At 36.8% G+C, this 17,085-nt stretch overlaps 1 protein-coding gene across 2 annotated transcripts in view; it reads left to right on the forward strand.

The window, feature by feature from the left end:
* The window catches only part of LOC307011579 (dickkopf-related protein 4), a 39,301-nt gene extending 23,301 nt beyond the window's left edge, over window positions 1–16,000 (forward strand). Inside the window, exons 2-5 of one of the 2 annotated variants that reach the window (XM_079637434.1) lie at window positions 11,957–12,015; window positions 12,227–12,337; window positions 12,523–12,607; window positions 15,549–16,000. In XM_079637434.1, coding sequence (XP_079493560.1) covers window positions 11,998–12,015; window positions 12,227–12,337; window positions 12,523–12,607; window positions 15,549–15,790 — 456 coding nt within the window. In that variant the 5' untranslated portion in view covers window positions 11,957–11,997 and the 3' untranslated portion in view covers window positions 15,791–16,000. Of the gene's footprint in view, window positions 1–11,951; window positions 12,016–12,226; window positions 12,338–12,522; window positions 12,608–15,548 lie in introns of those variants that run through there. The other variant, XM_079637435.1, reaches the window with a different exon arrangement.
* Window positions 16,001–17,085: the final 1,085 nt, after the last annotated feature.

Raw genomic sequence — 17,085 nt, forward strand, 5'->3', positions numbered from 1 at the left:
TGATGAAGTGCCAACTAGCCTCTAGCCTCTCTATAGCCCTTTACCACTCTACAGATAAAGCGTTGTGGGAAAATTCGGTTCGCGTTCCTACCCCAAAGTGATAAATTAAAATAAAATTCTGTATCAAAATTTATAGGCAAGACAAGTATTTTGTTTAGGCATGGTTTGTAGGGAATTACAAACCTGCGCACATATATTCAAATGCACATAATTATAGAATTAATTCTTAATGCGCATGTGAGCGCCATCAGCGTTTATCACAAGTTCGCGTTTAAAGTCTGTTTAGAGAGAACGGTGTCTTAGCGGCCCCTAATTGAATAACAAATTATCATTTCGACTAAAGTGAATCAATCAAAACTAACTTTAGCTGGAAAATAACATTATTCAAGAACCGCTATAAAGCCAAAACAATCTCTATTACCTTAAATTATACGTTTATCTCTGTAAAGCAGCTTTGAAACAATCTACATTGTTAAAAGCGCTATGTAAATGAAGATGACTTGACTTGACTTGACACACAGTTTACTTAGCTATCTAAATGGGGACATTCCATAGATATAATGGTTTTTATACTGTACATACTGTATATTTTATCCCCCTACACTAACACTACCCCTAAACTACCAACCACACAAAACATTCTGCATTGTTACAATAAAAAAAAAAAAACTTTAATTACTTTATTTTTATACCAGATTTACAAATGAGGACGTCCCAAAAGGGAGGTTTTTGGAGATTTCACTGGTTTTGGTCACGTCTGGGTACAAATTTGTTCCCCCAAATATACTTAAGTCCACCTACCAAGATTATTGTTATAAACATGAGCCTCGTCTGAAGGGAAAAGGGGGAGGTGTTGCTGTCATTTATAGTAATATCTTCAGAATTACTGAGAAGTCTTTTTTTCTGAAAGTCTGAAAATTATTTTGAAGTGTTAGTGCTTAATGTAACACTATCTAATGTAAATGATAAATCACGTTTGAGATTTGTGCTGGCTACTGTATACAGGCCGCCAGGACCCCAATAGTCAAGTCAAGTCATCTTTATTTATATAGCGCTTTTTACAATACAGATTGTATCAAAGCAGCTTCACAGTGATAACATGAAAATAATACAAAAAATAATTTCATCATCATCCACCTTTAAGGCAGATCTATAATATTGTTGAATATTAAATGTCCCCAACTAAGCAAGCCAGAAGGTAAGGCAACAGCGGCAAGGAACCAAAACTCCATCAGGTGACAGAAGGGAGAAAAAAACCTTGGGAGAACCCAGGCTCAGTCGGGGGCCAGTTCTCCTCTGGCCAATGAGTGAACAGTGTATGAAGTTCAGAATGAATCAGAGTATTTGTCCAGTTCCGGTTGTTTGAAGTCAGAGTGGAGAGGAGGAGAGACTGGTTGACACTTTAGGTCAGCGGCGTCGTCGTCGTGTCCTGGCGCTGGTCCTTCATCAGATCTGGATACGGCCTGGTTCCAGTGGACAGCGGTAAACCTCGGGATAGACAGAGAGACTAATATTAGCGTAGACGCCGTCCTTCTTATGATGTACCAAGTACATCAGGATTACGGGAAGTGTTCCCGGTCCCGGCTGTTCTAAACTATGCAGCCTAATTATATAAGTCTATAATGTGTTATGTGTATGCTAGGCTGAAGAGATGTGTTTTTAGTCTAGATTTGAACTGACAGAGTGTGTCTGCTTCCCGGACAATGGTAGGAAGACTGTTCCAAAGTTTTGGTGCTAAGTAGGAAAAGGATCTACCGCCAGCAGTCGATTTTGATATTCTAGGTATTATTAACTGACCGGAATTTTGAGATCGCAGTAGACGTGAAGGACTATAATGCGTTAAGAGCTCGCTCAAGTACTGCGGAGCTAAACCATTTAGTGCTTTGTAAGTGATCAGCAATATTTTAAAATTTATCCGATGTTTAATAGGCAGCCAATGCAGTGTTGACAGAACAGGGCTAATATGGTCATACTTCCTGGTTCTAGTAAGAACTCGAGCTGCTGCGTTTTGAACTAGCTGTAGTTTGTGTATTATACAGACATTATCAAAGAATTTGCTGATATTCTATTAGAGTTAGTACTGGCTACAGATAAATTCCTATTTGTTGGTGATTTTAATATACATGTAGATTATGAAAAAGATGCATTGGGATTGGCATTTAAAGACATTCTTAACTGATGTTTGATTTTTTTTATAATTTTTTTTTAAATTTATATACAGGTGCTGGTCATGTAATTAGAATATCGTGAAAAAGTTGATTTAATTTAGTAATTCCATTCAAAAAGTGAAACTTGTATATTATATTCATTCATTACACACAGACTGGTATATTTCAAATGTTTATTTCTTTTAATTTTGATGATTATAACTGACAACTAATGAAAATCCCAAATTCAGTATCTCAGAAAATTAGAATATTACTTAAGACCAATACAAAAAAAGGATTTTTAGAAATGCTGGCCAACTGAAAAGTATGAACATGAAAAGTATGAGCATGTACAGCACTCAATACTTAGTTGGGGCTCCTTTTGCCTGAATTACTGCAGCAATGCAGCGTGGCATGGAGTCGATCAGTCTGTGGCACTGCTCAGGTGTTATGAGAGCCCAGGTTGCTCTGATAGTGGCCTTCAGCTCTTCAGCATTGTTGGGTCTGGCGTATAACGTCTTCCTCTTCACAATACCCCATAGATAGTCTATAGGGTTAAGGTCAGGCGAGTTTGCTGGCCAATTAAGAACAGCGATACCATGGTCCTTAAAGCAGGTACTGGTAGCTTTGGCACTGTGTGCAGGTGCCAAGTCCTGTTGGAAAATGAAATCTGCATCTCCATAAAGTTGGTCAGCAGCAGGAAGCATGAAGTGCTCTAAAACTTCCTGGTAGACGGCTGCGTTGACCTTGGACCTCAGAAAACACAGTGGACCAACACCAGCAGATGACATGGCACCCCAAACCATCACTGACTGTGGAAACTTTACACTGGACTTCAAGCAACGTGGATTCTGTGCCTCTCCTCTCTTACTCCAGACTCTGGGACCTTGATTTCCAAATGAGATGCAAAAGTCAACGCAGCCGTCTACCAGGACATTTTCAGAGCACTTCATGCTTCCTTCATTTTCCAGCAGGATTTGCTCCTGCCCACACTGCCAAAAGAACCAAAACCTGGTTCAATGACCATGGTATTACTGTGTAATTACTGTGTGATCTCATGTAATATTCAAATTCTCTGGGATTTTGATTTTGTGGGTTTCATAAGCTGTCAGCCATAATCATCAAAATTATAACAAATAAAGGCTTGAAATATCTCACTTTGCATGTAATGTCTATATAATATATTAGTTTCACCTGTTAAGTTGAATTCTTGAAATAAATCAACTTTTTGATGATATTCTAAGGATATGACCAGCACCTGTATATATAGCCGCTCTGGAGTAAACTGTGATGTCATCGTCTAGCTCAGTTCAGTTCTCACTATAATAGTGTCAGGCAGGCAGATCAATATTATTGTTGAATATTAAATTAAATGTTACATTTAATGTAAATTTAATGTCCCCAACTAAGCAAGCCAATGGCAACAAAGGTGGAAAAATGTGACAGTGGCAAGGAACCAAAACTCCATCAGGTGGCAGAATGGAGTTTAAAAACTTAGGCTCAGTCGGGGGGTCAGTTGTCCTCTGGCCAACGAACGAACAGTGTATGATTATGATTCAGGCAGCATTATAGGTCAGAAGTCAGATTGGTTTGGAACAATCAGAATATTATCCAGTTCCATCTGGTTTAAGATCATAGTCATCACGCTGGTGTGGAGACGGGTTTGTTGAGGATCAGTGCTGATGGCTGTCGTGTCAAAGAGGCCTTCGATGAGAGTCTAGTTGACACAATCTCTGCTGACACTTCAGGGATGTGTTGTGGTCGTGTCTAGGTGCAGGTCCTCCATCTGGTCTGGATACGGCCTGGATCCAGCTGATTACAGTAAACCTCGGAATAGTCAAGTCAAGTCACCTTTATTTATATATCGCTTTTTACAATACAGATTGTAACTAAGCAGCTTCACAGTGATAACATGAAAATAATAGAACAAAGTTTGTTTCTAGAAACTCCTGTTATAATAACAGGAGAAACTTCTCCTGTTAATGTCATTGCACTTCATGTCTCATGTATAGTATAGCATTCTCTGTCAGCAATATAGGATTTACATGTGATAAATGCAGAAAGACAGTCAGGCTGACAGAGAAGATTTCAGAACTAGAGACATGCATCCAAACTGTAATGGAGGATAGTAAGAGTGCAAGGGCTTTAGATACTGCTTTGGATGTGACTAGCTTAGTGAACTCTGTACATTATTCGGTTCCGGCTGAAGTAGAGCCCGTGCAGCAGGGCATGATTGGATGACTGTGAGACTCTGTAGTCGTGGGACAAAACACAGCTCTTCCGTTCCGATTACAACATTAAACCGGTTCTCCCCACTCAGTGAAACACCCACTGAGAATCCTGAATGTGCCCTAGTTATTGGTGATTCTATTACACGAAACGTGCCACCATAGTCACAAGCCACCATAGTCACATTTTGCCGGGAGCCAGAGCGCCTGACATCAAAGCAAATTTAAAAGTGCTGGCTAATGCTAATCGTAAATTCTCTAAGATTATTATTCACGTCGGCACAAATGATGTTCGACTTCGCCAGTCAGAGATCACTAAAATTAACGTTAAAGAGGTGTGTGAACTTGCAAGTACGATGTCAGGCACTGTAATTTTCTCTGGCCCCCTTCCTATTCGCAGGAGTGATGAGATAGTTAGCAGATTGTTCACTCAATGGCTGGTTGTCTAAGTGGTGTCCGCAAAATAATATAGAATTCATAGACAATTGGAAAAGTTTTTGGGGCAGACCTGACCTGTTGAAAAGAGACGGTATTCATCGCTCATGTGATGGTGCTGCTCTTCTCTCTAGTAATTTGGCACATAGTCTTAAAGCTCAAACATGACAAACTGGGGCTCAGGTCAGGAAGCAGACAGACTGGCTTAACCGACCGTCTGCTAGCTGTCACACGTCACTGAGGTCAGATAAATCCCATCACATAGATACTCTTTCACCTAGAAATCATCATATAGAGACTGTGTCTGTTCCCCGAACAAGGAAATACATAAAACTCCCAAACCCACTTAAGGGTAAAAATTTGATTGATGTTCAACAAAAAAAATATATATATATATAATGCAGATGATCAAATGATATAGCCCGAGTTGCTGAATATTCGATCCCTTTCTTCAAAAGCACTTTTTGTTAATGATATGATTACAGACCATAACCTTGATGTGCTGTGTTTGACAGAAACTTGGGTAAAACCAGACAATTACATTACTTTAAATGAGTCCACCCCGCAAGATTACTACTATAAACACAAGGCTTGTTTAAAAGGAAAAGAGGGAGGGTTGCTGTAATATAGCAATATCTTCAGTATTACTCAGAAATTTAGTTTCAAATATAATTAATTTGAAGTGGTGGTGCTTTCTGTAACGTTATGTAGCGTAAGTGATAAATACTGTTCGACTTTTGTGCTGGCTACTGTATACAGGCCACCAGGGCACAATTCAGATTTTATCAAAGAATTTGCTGATTTTCTATCAGAGTTAGTACTGGCTGCAGATAAAGTCCTAATTGTTGGGGATTGGCATTTAAAGATATTCTGAACTCTATTGGAGTTAGACAACACATGTCAGGACCTACTCATTGTCGTAATCATACTCTAGATCAAATATTATCCCACAGAATAAATGTTGATGTTGTTGAAATTCTGCAGCAAATCGATGACATCTCAGATCATTATCTAGTCTCGTGTAAACTTCATTTAGCCAAGCTGCAAAGCCGACTCAGTGTTACAAATGTATTAGACCGATCACTTCTGCCCTAAAGATTGCTTTATCAATAATCTTCCTGATCAGTTTTATCTCAACATCCCAGATAGCTTAGAAGAACTTGATATTGTGACAGAAACTTTTAACTCTCTCTTTTCCAGTACTTTAGACACAGTTGCTCTGTTGCGCTTAAAGAAGATTAAAGAAAATAGTCCAGTCTGCCGGATCTAGGCCGTATCCAGATCTGATAAAGGACCTGCGCCTGGACACGATGACAACGCAGTCTTCTGTTCTTCTGATGACGTAAACGAGTACAATCGGGTGTTATAGGAAGTGTTCCCCTAAATTAGAAGTGTCCCCATAAATTAGGTCTATAGGACCTAATTTATGCAGCCTGATAATCATATAACTGATTTGAATTATAGGAATGTATAATTTTCTATGTGTATGCCAGGTTAAAGAGATGTGTTTTTAGTCTAGATTTAAACTGACAGAGTGTGTCTGCTTCCCGGACAATGTTAGGAAGACTGTTCCAAAGTTTATGTGCTAAATAGGAAAGGATCTACCGCCAGCAGTCGATTTTGATATTCTAGGTATTATCAACTGGCCAGAGTTTTGAGATCGCAATAGACGTTAAGGACTATAATACGTCAAGAGCTTGCTCAAGTACTGCGGAGCTAAACCATTTAGTACTTTGTAATTAATCAACAATATAAACATAAAATGTATATGATGTTTAATAGGGAGCCAATATAGTGTTGACAGAACTGGGCTAATATGGTCATACTTCCTGGTTCTAGTAAGATCTTTAGCTGCTGCGTTTTGGACCAGCTGTCAGGATCTAGACCGTACCATAGTACTGAGACAGCTCTCAATTAGAGTCACAAATGATTTGCTTATACCATCTGATCGTGGATGTATCTCTCTATTAGTGCTACTCGATCAGTCCGCCGGCTCCAGATTTAATTAAGGACCTGCGTCTGGACACGATGACAACGCAGTCTTGAAGTGTCAACTAGTCTCTTCCCTGTGAAGGCCTTCTTCCCTTTACCTCTGTACAGATAAAACGTTGTCAAAATAGGTCTGGTTCACATGGCTATGCGGAAGCGATAAATAATTCTGTATTATACATTTTTAAGGCCAGACAGGTAATTTGTTGAGGTCAATTTGTAAAGAAAGACTACATGACTGTGCACATATTATTCAAACACGCATACAGACTAAACGCTTAATAAGCATGTGTACGCCGTCAGCGTTATCGCAGGTTTGCGTTTTTAAAGCTTGCGCAGAGGTTCAAAAAATTATAATATAATACAATTGTAAAATTATTTATTTAAATATATATATATATTTAATATTGTTGTGCGAATGAGCGGGTCGGAGAGCGTTAAGGGTCTTCTATTAGAACGGTGTCGTGTAAGTTAATAAGTTAATAACTAATGATCTTTGCAAGGGAAGTGAATCAATCAAAGCTAACTTTAGCTGGACAATAACTTTATTATAGAGCTGCTGTAAAGCCAACATTGCAGTTTTACATTTGCAAAAACCATTACTATGTTTTATAAGCTGTTTTCCTTGCAGGGTCAAAACCAACTGTGTCAAAAATGTCAGGTTGTACTATCTTTGAGGGGACATTTGGTCCTCACAATGTAGGTTAAAACAAGATCACACACACACAGGGCCGGATTAACCATTAGGGCAATTGGGCAATTGCCCAGGGGCCCAGGACATCTAAGGGGCCCTGGGCACCGTCAAATATTATGTCAAATATTATGATTAAAATGTCTCCACGATCTGCTTTTGAAGAAATATCGTAGGATCGTGCATTCTATCAGTTTGCAGTTCTGGCGCCTCCGTCTCAACATACTGTAGCCTACAGCGCGACGTATATTCACATGAAATGCAGAGGAACGGGACACTGTAGTTTATAAAAATGAATTATTTGCATGTGCTTTAAAGCCTTGCCGGTTAAACATGTCATTCGCTGCTGATGCGCTGTTCTAACGGGTGCTTTTCTGAGCGCAATAACGTTACACCCCGACGCGCACATGCACTAAAAGCCTGTATAACAGCGCCTGTTACTGGACTAAGTTATCTTTCGAGTCTTGTTGCTCTAATACTGTCAAATACACACAAGGTTTACATAAACAAAGTTGGTTATGTCTAAAGTGAAAGAACAGTAGAAAAAAATAAGAAACAAATCTTGTCAAATGCGTGTATATTAGACTCGTCGCAAGCAGATCTTAAAGAGACAGTAGCCCTAATAGTAAACATGCAGCCACTTGTCCTTAAAGGGATAGTTACCCAAAAATAAAAATGATGTCATTATTTACTCACTCACTCTAATGTTGTTCCATACCTGTATTAATTTCTTTCTTGTGCTGAACACAAAAGAAGATATTTTGAGGAGTGTGGCTAACCGGGCGGTTGCTGGTCCCCATTGACTATACCATAGTAGGAAAAAACTATTATGGAAGTCACTGGGGTACATCAACTGTTTGGTTACCCACATTCCTCCAAATAACTTTTATTTTCAACAGAAGAGGGAGACTTATTTGGGTTTGAAACGGCTTGAGAGAGTAGGCTAAATGATGACAATTAAAAATGTCCCTGTTAATAAAACAACAAAATACAAAGAGCCAAATCCCCCACTCTTGACTGAGAACTTTAATAGTAGCTTTAATAAGAATCAATGTACAATTTATACAGTGAAGTCTATGTTGTGTTTTATTTTCATATTTCATATAATTTAATGACTTTCTTCCATGCTGTTAAATACACATACTGTAGCTGAAAAAATAAAGCACTGTTTATTTCATTTGTATATTAAGTTAAGGGGGGGGGGGGGGGTCCTACAAGTCATTGTGCCCAGGGGCCTCTGAACTCTTAATCCGGCCCTGCACACACACATAATCAGGTTTATTACAGTAATAGAACTAAAACCATACAAACAATGCCATGACTTGAAATAAAATGAACATTAACTGAACTGAAATAAAATATAACCTTTTTTCAGCTATAGTTGCATTTCTCATTTTCATTTAGTTTAAGATGAAGTACTAAAATAACTCAAACTAAATAAACTAAAAACTAAAACTTAAAAAAACCTATACAAGCATATAAAAAAATGAATATGACAAAAACACAACTAAATGAATACAACTTAAAAATAACAGAAAATATAAAAATAAATAATTCAAAATATGAACAAAAACTAGTATATTTATGATACTAAAATAACACTGAGATGAATATGAGCTTGAAGAATGCGGTTATGCTAAAGGGCTTGGAGTCTGCTTCTGCACTGTCTATCTGAACATGGCTGGCTTTTATAAATCAGCCTGAGGGTTTGAAGACTGGTGGGTGATCTTCCATCACCTGCCCTATGTTCAGCACAAATACACACACACACACACACGCACGCACGCACGCACGCACACACACACACACACATTAACATAGACTAACACAGACGACTTTCCATTAACATAGTTTTTTAGCTATAGCTTTTATACTGTACAAACTATAGGCTATTCTATCCCCTAATCCTACCCCTAAACACAACATTCACAGAAAACATTCAGCACTGTTACATTTTCAAATGTTAAGCTGTTTTCCTCATGGTGACCAAACAACTAAAATATTTCCCCACACCACTAGGTAAAAAATGACTACTATCCTTGTGGGGACATTTGGTCCCCAAACATACAAGCAGTTTTGGCAGGAAACATTTAATATACTGAAAGGGAATGGTATTATTGGTTTAAAATGAAAGGCTTCGTATAGATAGCAGTAATGGTGTAGGAATATAGGTGACGTGTCTGGAGAAGTAAAAAAAAAAAGAAAGAAAGAAAAAAAGATAAAGAATACAGACAATGTAAAATGAAAAAAAAAATCAGTCAAATTGTATTTTAAATGTTGATTGAACTACAGAAAAATGTTCTTTGGTTAAACCATTATGAGGACATATTTGTATAAGTACATATTTGTTAATCGGAATTAATAATGTTTAGTTCTATTTAGTGTATTTACAGTTTTTTACAATCGCTATGACAGTTTTTTCAATACATTTAAAAATTTTCCTAAACTCTTAACACACCAACACACCTAAAACACACAATTGGCAAAACGGTTAATTTCATGCTCAAAATCACACATTGTAAACTAAACTCCAAAACTAATTTTCAAAATACAATAATAAACTATGTCTAACAAAACACTGCAAACATGTTTCAAAATCAAATAATTATTCAAAACACTAACACATGTTCTCTTCCAACAGGAACATTTAGTCAATCATAACACAATGACAAAAAGAACACTAACATGAGCTGAAATTACAGAAACTGCATTATGTTATGTGTGTGGTCTGCCCTTATACAATAGACAGTTTATTGTATTGAATATAACATTTTCTCTACATTTTTGTTTTTGTTGAGTTTAGTAAATGCATACATTTCTTTTCTTTTTCTGCAGAAATTCAATACAAAAAAATAATGACCATCTCAGAGTAGCTTTATGTACAGTTTATGAAAAAAAAAAAGACAGAGACAGAATTGCTGCAGTAAAGACTTTATTTGCAAAAGGACATTACTGCAAGATATACCTCTCCCTTGTCCTGGTACTCGTCTTCCTCTCCCCCCGTGTAGGCATTTTTCTTTCTTTCTTTCTTTCTTTCTTTCTTTCTTTCTTTCTTTCTTTCTTTCTTTCTTTCTTTCTTTCTTTCTTTCTTTCTTTCTTTCTTTTTTTCTTTCTTTCTTTCTGTTGATATTGTTCCTTTTACACACAAGATCAGCCCAAAGAGTCCTCTTTTACATTATAACATATGGTCATGCGATTGAAATAAACTCAACACCTGAGTGTAATTCCTTGGATATCAGCTGTAATTTATATATTTGCATAACTTCAATAAGCTGTTCCTCAGTAGCAATGGAATAAAATACAGGGAATATATTTGTGTTTCAATTCACAATATGAACAGCTGTTCACTTTGACTTTAGCCTATACGTTATGTTTAAAACTTGATGTTATCTGTTCTGACATACAGTGTGAAAGCATTTGCAAATTTGGCAGTAAAATTACATTGTTTTGGTATTGGTTGAGCTTGTGTGTAAAAGAAGTTCAAGCATTTTAAATTTGTGTTATGCATTTTGTGTCAAAGCAACAATAAATGTGTTACTTGTATAGCCTACAAAGACGCATGTTGTGCTAACCGTGTTAAGAGTTTAGGAAACTTGTTAAATGTATTGAAAAAACTGTCATAGCGATTGTAAAAAACTGTAATACATTTGGTCATAGTTGTTTTTTTGTTTCAAGTCACCATACAGACAGAAAGGCATACACAGTAGACAGACAGAGAGAAAGACGGACAGATACAGATAAGCTGTAGGAATTAGGTTATAACAAATTAAAGCAACTTGTTACTAATTGATAATTTGTTGAACAATAAATCTGTAGTTGACATGACAAAAATGTTTTAGCTGACCTATAGACATTTTTATTAAGTGACTAAACATATTCAGATCTGCAATGTTATTATCATCTGCCTCCAGTCCGGTGAGAAACATGGATTTTGAGTTTCCCCCCTAAGCCAGCATTCAAGGTGTAGATAATCACCTGTTCCGTTCCAGGAAGCAACTTACATCCGAGTCTACTGATGCGGTTACATGATGGCTGTCATTTAAAGGATGACAATTTTTTCATCATAACAAGTTTCAAAGGTGTTACATGTGTAAAGGGTCTATGTGGATTGCCATGAAAGGTACATCCAAGCTTTCATGTTTGTTATGCGTACGGGCCATAATTTGCCTTAATTGCCACTGCAATGCACTACACACTTCCTACATGAGCTGAGACTATAAACATTAGAACACTCAGAAAGTAACCACTAATGAAAGACCCTTTCTTTCTTCTCTTCTTTTTCCCCCTTAACGTTTAATTTGGGTAATTGCCTTAGGTCCATTAAAACACGGGAGAAGTTGCTCTTCCACACTAGAGCTCAACGTCTTGCTCTTGCACACAGGCTCATTGTGATTGTGGTCAGGACAGTTTTGATTCAACAATGCAGACAATTATTGCTATGTTTTGGCTGTCTGTTATTTCTGCAGTACAGTGCCTGGATTCCAACATTATCCACTCCTCCAGAGAAATGACAAACTCTCAAGAGGTAAGAATTTACATTATTAAACCCTTAAAACGTTTTTATGTGCCTTCATATGTTTATGTTGGAACAATATCATACAACTAATGAACACACAAAGCTATTAGTGTCTTAAAAGAAGATTTATATGCTTATTGCCATCAGTTGTTTGCACTATCAAAACTTTGAATTGCTTTTGTTAAAGTCTGTTTGACATGAGCTCAACAATCTCTTCCAGTCAATATTGAATTTACGGAGTGACACAGTTGCAAATTCCCATAATTCTGTTAGAAGAACCTCAGGTCTCCAAGGAATCAGAGAAGCTTTACAAGAATGCACCACTTCACAAGTAAGATATTCCTTCCAATTTGATTCAGCACTATATTGAAGTTATGTCTGACCGTGCCTCATTGGATAGCTTAATATCATTGATATCAAACGTACAATCCCAATTTTCTGTCAGCATATTCAAGTTCATTAAATGGACATTCTTTCAAGAATTAAAGGCTGATTAAAACGATTGTCTTTCACAAGGCACCCGAATGCAAAGGCTCTAAGAAAAAACAGCAAAATGCTGCCAAGACAAAGATTCAGTTGGATGGGCGAGGAAGTCAAAAAGGTGAGGAGAGAGATTTATTTATTCTTGCTTTATTTTTTTTGTGATAACTTAAAGTCATGTTTTTGATTATACTTTTGGTCAGGTATTGATTACTTTTAGACATTTTTCCTCGTTCTTGCAAGTTCAGGACAGACATAATATTTCTGTAAAAACTCTTCACGGGTGAACATTGCTGTGTCAACAACAGTATATATCTACAGTAAAGTTATATCGACAGTGCAACTGAGGTTAAAAAGACAAATTATTAAACTAACTCAAAATGAACAGTTCCGAAGAGTCCATTGATAAACTAGGACAATATGGCTGGTTATCAATTTTGATATTAAGTTTGACATTTAGCCTAATAAAAATTAATTCACATTAATTAGCATGAACTAATAATGAGCTGCAATTATACAGCCTTTATTAATCTTTGTTAATGTTAATATCAGCATGTACTAATACTTTATTAGAATCTTCTTAACATTAGTTAATGCACTGTGAACTTACATGAAAAAACAATGAACAGTTGTATTTTTATTCATTTTTATTAATAACTAACTATTAACTATAACTAACGTTAAGAAAAATTAACAAATACAGTAAAAAATGTATTGCTCATAGTTAGTTCATGTTAAATACATTAACTAATGTTAACTATGAACCTTATTGTAAAGTGTTACCAAAAAAATCCAAAATAATATGTGGGAAGAAAGAATAGTGATCACCCAATATTGAATTTTTTGATGGCCGAGGGTATATTTTTTTGATATCCCAAAGGGCGGAGGGATGATAGCCGATATCACACTATTTTAAAGATAGAAAAAACACGCTCAACAATTGCTGAAATTAAACGTATATTTTATTTTACATAATATTTACTAAAATAGAAATTAATCATTTGAAATTGAATATGAAAAAATTATTTGAACTTGATAAAAAAATGATATAGGCCTATATATATATATATATATATATATATATATATATACTTTAGATTGCAACTTCTGTAAGATAATCCTATTATAGTATAGCTGTTAGTAAACATTGTAAGCAACGGTACATCTGACGGTAAGTCTGTATGCACTGGGAATAATATTATTTAAAATAAAGACAAACGGTCCCCATTGTAAATGTACTTTTTAATAAAAGCCAACAGCTCAATTTCATTATTTCATGTATTTTCCAGAAAATAAGTTGGTGTAAGTCGCATTTTATTATTAGATTCAGAAATAATGTAAAATACTGGTAAATAAAATGAAACGTTAACGAACTCGAAACACCGTAAACGTGTATTTTACTTCCCCTCACTCTAAATCCTTTAAATTGAATCCCTATTCAAAACAGAAATATATATATATATATACAAAATAAAAATAAATTATAGTGCCATACAAACATCATTTAGGCCAATTTTAAAAGCCATGACTATAACAAACTTATACAAAAACTACGTTTTTCAAACTTAGAGAAACTTAAACTGCTTGCGTATGTCTCATTCGGCATGATTGCTTCAATTAATGAGTCGTTAGTCACTGTGTAATATTTGGTTGTTAAGCTATTATTTATCATGTAAAGAAGGATTTGGACTTTTCTCGTGTCACCTCCACTCAAAATAGCATCCATACGCACAAAATGTATTTGAAATAACACCACGGCATGCTCATGCTGAGCGACACAGCCTACATATTGTACCGCCAAATTAAATTGAGTAACAAACAACTTTTTAATGTTTAGTTGCCTCATAAGAGTCATATTATGTCATGTCATGTCATATTAGCAATGTGAGAAGCACTGATATGTTGTGTGTGTGGGCGTGAGGCGCCGGAGCGATAGCTTGGATCATGTCAGCGCAAACAACTCAAAATACTCTTTCAGAAAGAGTAAGACATCATTCAAAATGGTAAAGGGTCTATTTTTATTTGTGTATATTAAAAATAACAGAAAATACTTTCTTAAAATAAAGAAAACAAATATGCTTGCTGTTTCAGTCTCCATGAACTACTTCTGAAGCACATAAAAATGAACCAAAACTCAGCAACATGGGAAGGTTATATGGACAGACCCTCGTCCCCTCGATTTTGACCAAGGGAGCGAACTCCAATGTACACTTTAAGCAGCTCTATATCCCATAATTCAACATGATTGTGACGTCACAGCAGATCACGCTTAACTGAAGTGTATGATATTTGAGAATTAATCGCATAATAGTGCATCATATTTTAATTATGTAGAGATAATACTTGTAGCTACCTTATATTCACAGTCAAAGTTTATACTGATTTTTTTTTTTTTTTTTTAATTTTCCCAGACGTCAGCGACTCGGCCCAGATCCGGCCCACAACTGGGCCGTGTGTAATCCACGTCTAGCAGATGTGGGCCGACTCTATGTTGCTGTCTGGGTTATTTTTCTCCAACAGCTCATAGGATTTTATATATTTTCTCCAACAACTTATATGCATATAGAATGGTGCATAAAAAAAATTCATAAGTAAAAAAGGGGTTTAAATAATAAACCAGCTCCATAGTGAATTCCAAGTTCCGCCAATAGTGTACATAAGCAATGACGCACATCCGAGTCCACGAGATGGAGGGAAGTTGGTGAGTGAAGGGCATGAAAATTTGGAGTGGAACGCCGCCTGAATGGGCGCTCGCTCGGACGCAGCATGGGACGCAGGCGTTCTCAGCGCTTTCAAAATAAAAGTCACGGTTAATTAAAGAGTGCATATTTATAGAAATTGCGTTAATTAAATTACACTGTCCTGAGCATTTTCTATCTTTTTTTTTTACTTCCATGGTCCCCTGGCTCTAAAATGTAGCCTATGTTGTATTGTGGTATTGCTTTGTTGTTCAAATAATTAAAAAACAAAACAGAAAAGCTTAAAATCGTCTTGGTTTGACTGCTGTGGTTTAGTTTCCTTACTGCCCCTAATTATATCTACATAAATGATTTTGCCTGCAGTGCCCGAGATGTCCCCGTGCGTGCGCTCGCGCGACTGTGAGGAGGGTCTGTGCTGCGCCTTGTATTTGACTGGCAGGAGGTGTCAGCGCGTGCCCGCTCTGGGCGAGGTCTGCCTGCTGCGGGGACGCGCCAAATTCCGCCGGAGACTGGAACGCTGCGACTGCGAGAAGAGCCTGTCGTGCCGCGCGCAACCCGACGGCCCTCGCGGACAGGGAGTGTGCCATCCCGATCAGAGGTCCTAGGCACTGGTTCTTCATAGACATCTATGGAATGGAGCGTGAAATATTACTTTTCTGAACTTTTTAATATTACGTGTTCTGAATGAGAATTTAGCGATATACATAACGGACACGAGGATATGTTTAAAGTATTTTTGAAGTTATCATTACGACTCGAGGTCAAATTACTAAAGTTACTGATATAATTAATTTGCTTTTAAAATGTGTAGAAGTAAAAAAAAAAAAAAAAAAACCCCACCCAAACACACTGAAGACTGCACAATGCCTTTGGTTTTCTTTTCCTCATTCTTTAAATCTGTACAAAAGTTTGAGTCGAGCCTCGAGCGCCCTCTGTCGGGTGAATACGTTTACTGAGCCTTGTCTTCGTCTCTGGCGTTTCCAAACATAGATATTATATAGAGACTAGATGCCCTATTGGCTGCTGGGCACCGAGAAATACGGCCGCCATCTTAAACCGGTCGTACTCCTAGTTTCGTTGCTTAGCAGCAGTCAGATTCCAGAGCACTGTGGAGCATTTTCCTGTTCTAATCGGCGGACCAGCGCAAATAGGGCCCGGGATTACTTTTCACAAGTACATTTTAACATTACCGTACTTTTGGTTGTGTTTTGTGAATAGAATATTACCAGATAATTGAGAAGGAGCAAGGATCTTTGATATTACTGTACTGAAATCGTAGCCAGCCAACGTTCTAGGCTAACGTTATGTTTACTGCATCACTCGGCATGGAGAGGTTGGGTAAAGTCAGTTTATACTGTCTATGCTATGGGTAACGTTAAAGTAATTATTACAAGAGCGTCTCGGTTATCAGATACAAACATTCAACGGCCCTGTAGCATAAACATATACAAATATAGGTTATTTGTGTTTGCGCACGTGATATCAGGAAGCAATGTAATAACGTTAACGTTAACTTACCTGTGTAATACACACATGACGGCGATGCGCAAATCGAGTGTGTGTGTGTCACAACTTATTAAAATATCTTACTTTACTGCAACTATCTGTTACTGCTTCTTTATCATATTTATAGTGTGTGCTTTATAAAATACCTTATCCTGTATCACATATTTTGATTTTGGACGTCTGGTCACTTTATATCTTTATTATTACTGTTAAGCCTACTATGAATATTAAAATATGCCGAACCATGTGTCCTTTATCATATTTATATTGTGTGATTTATAAAATACCTTATATCCTACATCACATATTTTGATTTTGGACGTCTGGTCACTTTATATCTTATATCAGAATATTATATTACTGTTAAGCCTACTATGAATATTAAAATATGCCG

The sequence above is a fragment of the Phoxinus phoxinus genome (genome assembly GCF_949152265.1).
Source record: "Phoxinus phoxinus genome assembly, chromosome: 15".
Taxonomy (NCBI): domain Eukaryota; kingdom Metazoa; phylum Chordata; class Actinopteri; order Cypriniformes; family Leuciscidae; genus Phoxinus; species Phoxinus phoxinus.